Source organism: Pseudoliparis swirei, chromosome 8, assembly GCF_029220125.1.
Source record: "Pseudoliparis swirei isolate HS2019 ecotype Mariana Trench chromosome 8, NWPU_hadal_v1, whole genome shotgun sequence".
In the NCBI taxonomy this organism is placed as follows: Eukaryota; Metazoa; Chordata; class Actinopteri; order Perciformes; family Liparidae; genus Pseudoliparis; species Pseudoliparis swirei.
Window position 1 is genome coordinate 13802253 of NC_079395.1, and position 12100 is coordinate 13814352.

At 42.9% G+C, this 12100-nt stretch overlaps 1 protein-coding gene and 1 long non-coding RNA gene across 2 annotated transcripts; both read right to left on the minus strand.

Moving 5' to 3' along the window:
- Positions 1-1959: 1959 nt before the first annotated feature.
- On the minus strand, positions 1960-3558 carry LOC130198127 (uncharacterized). The gene is made up of 3 exons (XR_008832571.1): positions 3436-3558; positions 3160-3196; positions 1960-2586 (listed from the first exon to the last, which is right to left on the minus strand). It is a non-coding gene; the product is annotated as an uncharacterized LOC130198127 (long non-coding RNA).
- A 407-nt stretch (positions 3559-3965) lies between these two features.
- fndc7a (fibronectin type III domain containing 7a) lies at positions 3966-10372 on the minus strand (the record flags this gene model as incomplete). The annotated part of the gene is made up of 10 exons (XM_056421584.1): positions 10354-10372; positions 9999-10256; positions 9026-9280; positions 8207-8464; positions 7882-8136; positions 6948-7202; positions 5807-6064; positions 4958-5215; positions 4391-4645; positions 3966-4225 (listed from the first exon to the last, which is right to left on the minus strand). Coding segments are annotated over exons 1-10 (2331 nt in total), but the record flags the coding sequence as incomplete, so codon positions are not given.
- Between the last annotated feature and the right edge of the window lie 1728 nt (positions 10373-12100).

A 12100-nucleotide genomic window follows, 5' to 3' on the forward strand; every position in this document is an offset into this window, starting at 1 on the left:
CAAGACAGCATACCATATTTCTAAAGCATTTTTCAAAACACGTGGCTAAATGATTTACAGGAAGATATCAGTGAAGATGTGAAATGTATCCACCTGAGTGTGGAGGATCTTTTGTCTGCCGCATGCGGGAAACAAACCTTCTTGAACATGTTTTGCTGTAATGGTTTTTGAAAGTCCACCTCGGGGATTTCCGGCCACCCTTCTTGTTTTAGAGGAACATATACGGAATGCTAAACTAAAATAAAGATATAAAAGGACATTATTCAGCTTATACATAATACTAACTGGAGAAACAACAAAAAGACCATTTTGCTAAAATCTTTTTATTTTTATGTTGCAAATACATTCGGAGCAGCAGCATAACCCTGCTGAGATCGATAGGTTTCCTTAAAGTGGGTTAAATCAAGGCCCAGTTTTATTATAATGTTGTTGTTTCTAAGAAAACAAAACACATCAGGGACCTCAGATGGTTTTGCCTTTATTTAATCTTATTTAAGCATGGTTGGACAATAAGTCCGCAGCTGTTAAGCTAAACATATCTAGATGTATTTCATTTCAACAATGGTTAGAATACATTATAAGTTAACGTCAGTTTCCATACAGTGCTTTGCCAATACTGTATCTGAATATGCCCATGCTAATAAAGCCTTTATTGTCCTCTTTATTGTTATTTAAAAGTGATTTGATGATTAAAATAACTCTACTAAACATGTTACATTTGGTCACATGTGGAACGTAACAGAACCGTACTTCTGAAAGTCAGGGTTGCCAGTTCTGTGACAAAACCAGCCCAATAACGGCCAATAAAACAGCCCAAAAAGTTAACAGTCCAATACCAGAATTAAAAATATGCCCATACACTGCTTTTAAATTCCCAAAGTATTAATTATCAAATGTCTGGGCGGTCCTCCTGTGTGGAGTTTGCATGTTCTCCCCGTGTCAGCGTGGGTTCCCTTCGGGTTCTCCGGCTTCCTGCAGTCCAAAGACATGCAGGTTATTTATATTGATGGCATCAGGTGGTCTACTACCCAGATGACAAGAAGGGTTGGAAATATTCTGTTCATTTCTATGTTTGTATTATTATTTTTGTATTCTTATTTTAAATTTAATTAACCAGGAAATGCCTCATTGAGATTAAAAAGGTCCTTTATGAGTGTGCTGGCCAAGACAGCAGCAGTAGCACATTACACAAAAATGCAGACAATACATCATAAAACAGTGACAGACAATATTTAAAAAAAAAAGATATATTTTTTAGATCACAGCATGAATAAAACCTAAAAAGTAAGACTCGAGTCATCATAATCAAGTTCACACTTGTACATTATAGTGTGCAACTGCACTTCAAGACTATGAATGGGATTATAGCAACACAATTACTAATTGATATGTTATATAGTTCAACAATAAGCAACCTGTTAAGGGGTTTATCTTTTACATAGAGAGTGGTCAGTATCTTTTTATTAATAGCCTGATCCTTCACCCCTGGAATGTACACTATATGTGCAATAAACACTCGGGGCACATGGGTCAGTTATACAACCTTTACGGGCAGTGAAAGTCACAACAGGTCTCTTGAATACATACGATCTATTTCAAGACGTTTCTCTGAGGGTTTTGTTTTGACCCCAGGCTGTTTTTCACTGTGTCAAACATATAAGATATATCAACTATTTTATTTATTTAAAGGGCTATTTAGGTAATCAACAAACAAACAAAGTACCTCACACTTAAACTTGGGAAACAATATTAATTCTAATAATTTTCTGGAGGTTTTAATTGCTGGGGTCAAATTGACCCCGAGGGTAAAATATGTTAGTGAATGTGAAGGTAACAGGAGGGTTAAAGAAAAACAACACACAAGATAATTGACAGCACACGTTGTCATGCAAAAAGCGATGTGCTTTATTGTTGTCGTCTGTGAACAGCGAGAAAAACAAATCCAGTGATGGCCGAGATAACGCTGAATCTATCTCGGGCAATCTGACCAGACGTATCATCCACAGGACGTGCCATAAAAGATGGATACCTGCCGCTGCACTTCTACCTGAGCCTCTTGATCCCACGTCAGACGGCCGCCGTGTGGAGGTCTTCTTCTTGAGGAGTCCTACGATCTCATTTTGAATTTGATGAAGTCTTTGAATGACTTTTGCCATGATGCATCCATGAGGGAGGCTCACTCTACAGTTTCTATTCCTGCTTCTTTTTAATTTTCTCTAGATGTCATTACATGTTGAGGTTACATCACTATGAAAGGGAAACTTCATGGATTAAACACTGGCGCAGAAGAGAGGAAGATAAAATAGCATGCAGCCTGTTATAAAAGGTAACAATATGGAGTGTTTTTCAAAAACATTGGTTACATGCCCACAGGTATTTATTTGAAAGCCCTCTTTTATATATTTATTGTAGTAATTCAGTGTTTCATTTGAGATTTTCATATTTATTCAGACTATACAGCTGTTCTTGCAAACAGCAGTAACAACAATACAGATATTCCTAAACAAAGCTGATATTTATTTTTGGTCGGTTGGTTCTTAACAGTTGTCAAAGTCTTCTGTCCATGTGGGTGTTAGGGGGTATTCGCTGGAGGGCAAGAGAGATGAGAAACAGAGGAATTATCAACCTGGATATGGTGGAAAAATAAAAATATATCAACATAGAGCTTCAGTACCGATCACACATCACACTCAATGAGAAGAATTCATTGTTGTACTCTATTCTGAGTCAGGTGCTATTGAATATCCATCCTCTTACACATCATCGCAGACACAATAAGATGCCTGTGTCACGTTCCTGCCGCAGCTCTCCATTTCATTCACCTCAGTCACGTTGATTTCATTCTTCTCTCCGTTCTTTATGGACACACATGTCTCCCAGAGGGCCCCGAGGTAAAGCCACAGATCAGCCTCGCCTGCGCTTGTCTATTTGCAATATGCGCGAATGAAACACGCCTACTGTTGTACCCGAGTACTCCAGTCACAATGTATGGATGCTTGTGATGCTGTCACCAGATACCCCTCAAGCTGGGAAGTAGCACAATGGAAGCATCCTGAGAAAGTGTAATGTGTAATGTCAAGCAACGACTCGTGTTGTTACGCAACACCAAGTGGGCTGAAGACGGTGCCTTCTTAACCGGTCGAGGACCAAGAAACTTACTGCTATTATTCCACAGTTTGTCTTCTGCTAGAGATCACTGAAGAAGGAGAGAGAGAGAGAGAGAGAGATGTGGTTTCAGCGCAGGAATGAGTTTTCAAACTGAGTTTAAAAGAATAGTTTTGGTGAACGCACTTATTCAACGTCTTGCCGAGAGTTACATGAGAAGATCCGTCCCACTTTCTTGTCCAGGTGTTATCGATCTCCTCATCTAACCCTCAGCGAGATGCAAATAAGCGAATCAAACAATGTGAAGTTCATAGTTGAGAGGATGCTTACCCATGCCAGCGTTACTTCCTGGGCACAGCACTGAGAAGATAAAGACAAACACATTCGTCAGCACAAGTCATACACCGATTATAAAAACACACACTCCGTGTAACACCCTGTTCTGTGTCTCCTGTGTTCCGTGTCTCCTATGTCTCCTCTGTGTCTTCTGTCTTAATTGTTTAATTCCCTGCACCTGCCCTCAGCCACTCTTGTCTCGTTAGTCTGATGTCGTACACCTGTGTTTCCCCCCCTATATATTGTGTCAGTCTTTCCCTTGTCTGCTGTCGGATTGTCGTCTCTAGTTCCGTGTCTTTTTCCCGTCGTCCTGTCTGTCGTATCTGATCCTGCCTGCCCTGACTGACGATCCTCTGCCTGCCCCTTTTGGACCTTGTTTTTTTGTAAACTGTTTTGCCTCATTAAAGAGTGCTATTTTGGAATTCATTTATTTATTATTTATATTGCGTCCAGCCTGTCTCTCTGTGCCTGAGCCTCACCCCGTCACAAAGACCTGACACTCCGTGACTCCTTGGCTCACCTGAGTATCTCCTGGGTTGACAGAAGTTGACTTTGAGCCCATTCGGTCCCACCGGCACCACCACCACCGTGTACACGTCCCCACACGTCTCCTCCGGGATGTCACAGTATTTTCTGCCGGCGGCGGCGGTGCACGTGTAGTCGGCTGCCGTCCCGTTCAGCTCCACCGTGTGGTTCTGCGTCAGAGCGCCGATAGAGCGCCAGTGCACCCTGAGCGAGTTATTGTCCCTCCGGTAGAGCTTGATGCTTGTTGGACAACAGGCACCTGCAACAAATTCGTGAAGTTGAGAGCCGTGCCGGTGTCTTTTTGATGTTTTTACGAGAAACTTCATTACCGCTGACCGTTTGGAAATGGCCCACCTAAACATTCCCCCCTCAGCCCACACTCTCAAACAGGTGCACATTTTTGTGTGTGTGTATTTGCCCTCACTGGATGAGAATCCACGATATTTGCACTCTGACGTGTGTCCTGTGCTGCTGATGGCCTCCAGGTTCAGGCTGTAGTTGGTGCCACAGGTGATGCATCCCATCAGGCAGTGGTTGTCCAGGGTGTGGCACTTGGCATGGCCGCGCGAGGACGTCAGGGTGGTGACGTAGGAGCGAGCGCCGCTGCCCGATGACCAGGTCACGTTGGTCATGGCCTGGGTCACCTGGGTCACATTCACAGACGTGGGGCAGCAAGGACCTTGGGGGGTGAATTACAGAACATGATCCACACGGAGTGAATATAATGAGAAGATCTTGACTGATGCTTCATGACACTTTATCGTTCATTCATACGAAATTACAAACGGTTGAAAAAAAATATTTATATTCGTATATTTTATATGATAACTATAATGGACATAAAGTGGTTCAGCTGGGATAGTAAAAAAGGGATAAATATATCACATTGACTTTAGCACATGGCCCTCTGAGTCACACTTGTGGTTTGAAGCTGCATAAATACAACAGATTTGACTTCACATTCAATTCTAGCGATAACCAATCGTCTTACCCGTTTCCAAAGTTTTACTGAATCCAGGAAGACTTCTCCCCACAGTTGTGGTGGCCACTGCTATCACCTCATAGGTTGAGCCACAGGGCAGCTGTGTGAGCTGGCAGGAGTTGTTGCTCGACTGGCAGGTGTGGGTGCCATAGCGTCCGAAAGCTGTGATGGTATAATTTGTGTTGGGGTAGTTGGGGGTCGTGAAGTGGACTGTGAAAGTGGAGTTGTTGGTCTGCGTCATAGTCAGGATCTCTGGAGCGCACGGAGCTGTTTTCACACATAAAACACACGTTAATACAGCAGAGAGAGAACATACTTGAAACGGGAGTTCCAAAAGAAGATTGATACCACTCTCGCGTGTGTAAGAAACATGAAGCTAGCATCATCAGCTGGCGAGCTGGCTTTGTTTAGCACAATGACTCGAAACAGAGGGAACAGCTAGCCTGGCTCTGTCCAAATGTAACACAATACACACAACAACAACAACGTTAAAGCTCATTGACGAACAAATTATATTATATTAGTTTCTTCTTTTAAAAACACATAGGTGCTGGTAGATTTGGACAGAGGCAGATTAGCTGTTTCACCATTTCTCTAAGATCATCAGGCTGCTGAATGTAGCTTCATTTGTTGTATAGACATTTAGAGTTGTATCAATCCGCTCATCTAATGCTTGACAAGAAAGCAACGTTGTGTATTTTCAAAGATATTGAAATGTCAGTATTGTTTTATGTCTGCGGTGCTTTGGGTTTATTAGCCTCAATGAGTTCCCATCCTTCCCTTTCTGGGGTGTTTGTGGACACGTGGATATTTAAGTGGTGAGACGTCACTCTAAAATCTAAATAGTCCCATGAATACCTGTCTCATGTGTGTGCGGTACGCAGGTGTGGTTGCATCCTCGCAACTCGCTGCAAGGTGTGACGGTCACGGAGTACGCTGTGTTGCACCTCAGATCTGACAGCGCGCACACTGGTGCTGTGTCGTTGCAGTGGATGACATCGTTGGTCTGGGCGGCTGTCGTCTCGTAGAGCTCGGCCCCTCTGACCGGCGGCCACATGACCTCCAGCGTCTCTGTAGAAACTAGCTTAATGGCAACATCCTGCGGGCAACAAGGAACTGGGGTAGAAGCAGGGAAGAGAAACGCAAAAACAAGTGAGAATACTCTTCAACACTATGCAAGAGACCATACTTAGAATTTGACATGTTTCAAAATTATTTTCCACCTTCCAGGCAGCCATTGACTTACAACCTCATCATCACACTGCTTCACATTATTAATTTAGTTTGTATGTATCATGCTGGGTAGTTATGGGCTGCACACCAGTAAAGGTGAAGGTGTAACTACTAACAGGCTCGGTGCCATGTGACCCAGAAAGCCATGCCAGTGTGCTCAAAGGAATACTTCATTCAACCTTTACTGCTTGAACAAAACATTATTTTTCTTGCATGCCTCAATAGAAAACAAATAATAAAAAAACAGAGTAAAGTGTTCAATGGATATCAAGTAGAAGTATTCCTTTAATACTGGGGGCGTGATATTGTGAGAGAAGGGCCACACCTAAATGAAATGCCTGGTATGATTTACATCTGCTCACTCCCATCACGGAGCAGGTCTATTTCTTTCTAACAATGTCATGGTGGAGAATACAGGTAGTCTCCATCATTGGAGATTTTACTAGCTGCCATGAAGCCTTACAGTCATGAGCTATGATGACATCAAATCCAGAAGCCAAACCAAAACAGATAGGGCAAGGCAAAGGATCATATGTAGACATTTCTTATATATATATATATATATATATATATATTAGTGCTGTTGAGCTTCAGGTTACATTTCTGATGTGAAAGTTGCTGATAATAAATAAGCAATGGCGTGCTTTGGAAGATTGTTGGTTGTGAAAAAGTACAAAACCACGATTATGGTCCTTTTGACTTGATATCAATTAAATGATCAATCCTCAGCTATCTGGGTGCTGCATGTGGGTGCTGCTGGTCCTACTGGTGGTGTAGTTGCGGACTTGTGAGTAAGGGCTGGAGCCGGCCTGGTTGTAGGGGAAGACGGTGGTAAGGTAGGTGTAACCACATATGCAGGGAAACGGGCATGTGGTTTCAGTGGTGTTGCATAACTTCTCCATCCCGTCGTCCCTCTTTATGAAAGCCACGTAGTGCTCCACCAGCGGCACATCATCCCACACCACCGAGCAGTTGCCTGCTCCAGGCTCCACCACCCAGATGTTCTCCGGAGGACACGGATCTGTGAAACAGGCAGAAGAAGAACACTTGTGAAAGGAACAGTCGGACATTTTGGGATTGATATCAATCGTGTTGATGTTATTATCTAACTGTCAGAAAGAAAGCCGATAAGGCCAAAACTAAGGTCTGCCAAAATATATACAAAACCCTGTTTTAATAACAATAACATGAAAGAGGGGGGGGGGGGGCTCTCGCCACTGCCCTTACCTACTTCTAGGTCAATGTAATCATAACTTGTGTCATTATTATTCATTTTACATTACCATTATATGATGTCATTATATTATTATTATTATTAGGATTCGCCCTTGAAGCATATTATATATATATATATATATATTAAGACTGCGACAATTCTACCACATCTTCTGTCTTTTATCTCATGGACTACTCGGATATTGTTGTCTCTTTTACACACACACACACACACACACACACACACACACAGACACATATACACACCCTATGTAGCCCAATGACTCATTTCATCAACTACGTCATCGTAACTGCTGTTTACCAATACAATTTAAAAAAAAGATATAAAAGAAGAAACCATATTTTCAAAGATGTCAAACTATAATTTTAAGATGTATGATGTTGTGTACCGGACTAGTCTTAAACAAATGCATACAGGTATGTTGTATCGTATGTGGCTGTGGTGGTGTGTGTGCTATACCCACATGTAATGTACTCTGCTGGTTGCGAGGGGTCGCTGGCGCCGGCACTGTTGTAGGCTACGACGGCGACGGAGTGGTTCTGGCCACACTCCACCGGTATAATATAACAGTAACTATTAACTGTTGAAGTACAGTTTTGTCCATTCGTGGTCCAGGCCATGTAGAACTCTCCTCCCTGTACTAACGCCCAGTACACCGCGATCCCAATAGACCGGCCCACAGTCACCTGGACGAAGGTCACATTCGGGCTTGGAGGACCTGGAGGTGAAACCAAAGGGAGGTGAGTAACACCGTCTTCCACATTCTTCTTCTCACTCTATTGTCTTACGTGTGATCTGGCAGACGGTGAGGTCGTCTCCAGCTCGACCCTCAGGGTCCCAGGCGGTGCCCTTGATGCAGTAGGTGGTCCCTGGTTCGAGGTCGTCAAAGGCCATCGCGGTGTCGGTGGTGTTCAGTTTGACGCGGGAGCTGGAGCCCGACCGGATGATGCAGAGCATGTAGAGGACGGCGTTCTCCACCGGGGGCCAAGTCACGAGGATGGTGTCGTTGTCAGGGGATGTGGTGTTCAACTTGGGCGCCATTACCCCTAAAGACAGGGTCGGGTCGACGGGAATGAGAAAAATAATTACATGATAAACACGGATGTATTACTTTGACTCCTGTGACAATTTTTCTGGAAGAGGGCGATGTGGAAATAATCTCTGTGATTATGTTACAATACTCGACGGGAGATGACCCCGTTCTCATGGTCTCACTTTTCATCTTATGAGAAAAGTATAATGCAAAAGCATGGATACGGTTTCCACCCTCTTGCGTTGGCTATAAAGATTAGTGACTCCGTGACAATGGCCGGTGAAATGACACGGTGTCATGGCCGGCGGAGCGAGCTAACTATTGTCCTTCAGGGACAACGGAGAGGCTGCGCCTGACCCTTCATACACCGATTAGCATCTTGCCTAAACTCCTATGAATATGTTGTGTTTGGACGAGTGAGAAAACATCATTATTCCTCTCACAGATTAACATTAATACTATTATGAGTCTTATAGTAACTTAAAATCATAACTATGTGTTAAATGATCAGTTCTTACTTCTATAACTATTTGAAGGTGTTTTAAGGACTCTGTCTGAGGCCATGTGTGCGTACCTGTTCTGGCCTCGATGGGGTACGAGGGCTGGCTCCGCCCCCCAGAGTTGACGGACATGACACTTAGCTTGTAGTCCGTGTAGGGCTGCAGCTGCACCACGGTACCCGGGGAGCTGCTCACCGTGGTCTCAGAGAAGAAATCACCCGACTGTGCCCTAAGGATGTAGCTGGTTGCCCCGGAGATCTCCATGAACTCCACGGTGATGCTGTCGCTGTGTTTGGAGTAGGCCTTTTCAATGCTGGACACAGCAGGGGCTGCAGATGATAGAAGTAGTAAAATAGATTATGGAATAATCTACAGAAATAACAGATGAAGTCAATTATTTGTTTTATGTTAAAGATGTATTATACATCTAGGGGTGGAATGTAAGAACATTCACTTTATTGCTAAAATGTATGACAATGTTTAAGTATTGGTATACTTTTCTTGATTTCCTGCCCTACTTTATTCATACTACATTCTACTCTACCACATTTAGTAAAGATGGTGTACTTTTATGACACTATAGCTTTAAGTGAAAGTTACATCCGTTATTTTAGATTTTCTTTGCAAAACATGAAACAATTTTATAAATTAGGTTCACAACCAAAACTCTTAATTGCTAATTAACCTTCTAAGAGCAGTTTCTCTGAGACAGTCCAACATTCAAAGATATTCAGTTATGATGATTATAAATAATTTTCTCTTGATCAACTAATCGTTTAATCTCTAAAACAATGAGCATTGCTTTAGATAAACAGTATAAAGAGAGGTTTAAATAGCTCCACCTCGAACATCGGGCAGCATGCTGCTTCTATGTTGATGCATCACTCATAATCATCCAATTATTTTGTAGTATTTTACTGAAGTGAAAAAAGGACATGTTCCTCAACTTTAGAGAAGTATACGATACATGACGTCTGTCTCTACATACGGCAACCTATCTGATCCACCACCAGGACTCCGTTTCCTCTCCTTGCTGTGGTTCCTGACCTGTTGTCTGCTCCATCTCTGCACTGCTGAGGACATTGAGAGCATTGTCCATGGCTTCTAGCTGCATGGTGTACACCGTGTTCGGTGACAGGGAGATGACTGAGCCCATCACGGAGTTGCCACTGAACTGAGCGAAGACGGGTCGTCCCGGGGCGTTCCTGGGTGTTGCAGTGATCTTGTAGGAGCTGGCGTCAGCGTAGCTGCTCCACTGCACCGTGATGCTCTTAGATGAGACCGTAAACATGGACAGCGTGACGTCTGGGGGAGGTGGAGAGGAAAACAATGATGGGATACATTCAAACAGGTGCTTAGGTGGCGTTTTCATAATGTTGGTAGAAAAACTGTCAGATACTACTTGAGTTTGGGATCGTCATGAAGTCAAAAGCAAATGTAGAAGAAGATCATTTACCATTTTGAGCAGCACAGATCTGAAAAAAAAGAGGAAAAAAAGTCAAGTTAATGAATGAAACGGGGATAATTATTCATGATAAATGGCAGGAAATACAGTATGTTCAAGACAAGGACATCATTTCAAGGGTAGCAGGCGATTGGTATTTCACATTATATCCTGAGGCATAATTAGCCTCAGGATATAATGCCTGTATCATATTCTCGGCGCATGAGAGGCAGCAGGCTGCACATTACCTTCACTCAACACAGATTTCAGGACTGGTCAGCGCAGGTATTTCTTTCAGGTCGGAATGAATTTGTCTATTGAGCTAAGGTTGGGCATGCCACACACACTTGTTGAAAGCAGTGACACTCAAAAGAGCTTATGTTTCAAACATCCACTATTATTTATCTGGATATAAAGTATTCACATTATCACAGATAGGAAAACATGCCAGCTACCTACACTGAGTACATACACATTGTTACCTGTTAGTTAGTTTTTTTGAAAATCAGTACACAATATGAGAAAATGATCATCTCTTACCTCTGTGAAGGTCAATAAAAGCAAAAGTTTCAGCATTTTAAACTGTGTTGTTCCCATAACCTCAGTGGATTTAGTTTCCCCCCGAGCCTCTGCCTTGAGGCGAGATGTGTGATGCTGTTTCTCAAAATGACTTCAGGGGAGCAACTCAGGCTTAAATTTGACTGTTTTTTTGTTCTCTCTCCCTCCCTCTCCCGGATGAAACGACAGGTCCTGTATTGTTTCAGCAAATACCAAAGAGCCCAAAGACTGTAACTCCTCCCCACAGGGTGTGTGGATGTCCTCCCGGAGAGCAGAACGCACACAAATATACTGTCTTTTTGTCTTTGCGGCCATGGCACAAATGGTGCAATAGGATTGCTTTCTTGGCCAACTTTAAATATTTTCTACCCACAGAAGAAACCCCCCGAACATCCCAGTCACTACAATTTATTTAATAAAACATAATTCGGTAAGAGTGATGACCTATTTCTGTGACTGAAAGCAAGTAGTTTGGCCTGATTAAGGTTTCAACACTTGATCTCTCCTGATTTACTCGTCCATGAGATCATGTGACAGAGAAAACCTCTTTCTGAAAAGTGAATCATTATGCTCTCAGTTTGTCGACACTTTGTGGACCGTAAATATAGATATGACGTATTGGTTGGCTGTCAATAAAGTGTAGCATTTGCAAGGGAAGACAGTTGCATCAGTGCCCCAGAATGAACAGTTCACTTTTTTGTATGATCTATTATCCACACTGTAGTGGCCATTTGTCCAATAAATCAATCAAAACTATAAATCAAATTGCCACTGACGCACCGTGTGTCACAGATTCACACGGGTAAGCTCAAGTGCAGAAGAAACGTCCGACTCTGGGATTGAGGAACAAATGTTTTTACTTGAAACCGGACTGGTCATGAGCGGATTGACACGAGGGGCAAAACACACAACAATCTGGCAGGGAACAAAGCAAAGACTGGGAGAATATATAAGGTGGGGAAACACAGGTGTGGGACATCAGGGATCAGCGAGACGGGAGTGACACAATCAGGAGAGGCTGAGGGCAGGTGTAGGGAATGACCAATTCCTCTGGAGACAGACACAACATTAACAGGGTGTTACACCGTGGGGTTTGGAGTTGACGCAGCGAAAAGAAAATGTCCATTTCCTTATTCCATATATCATT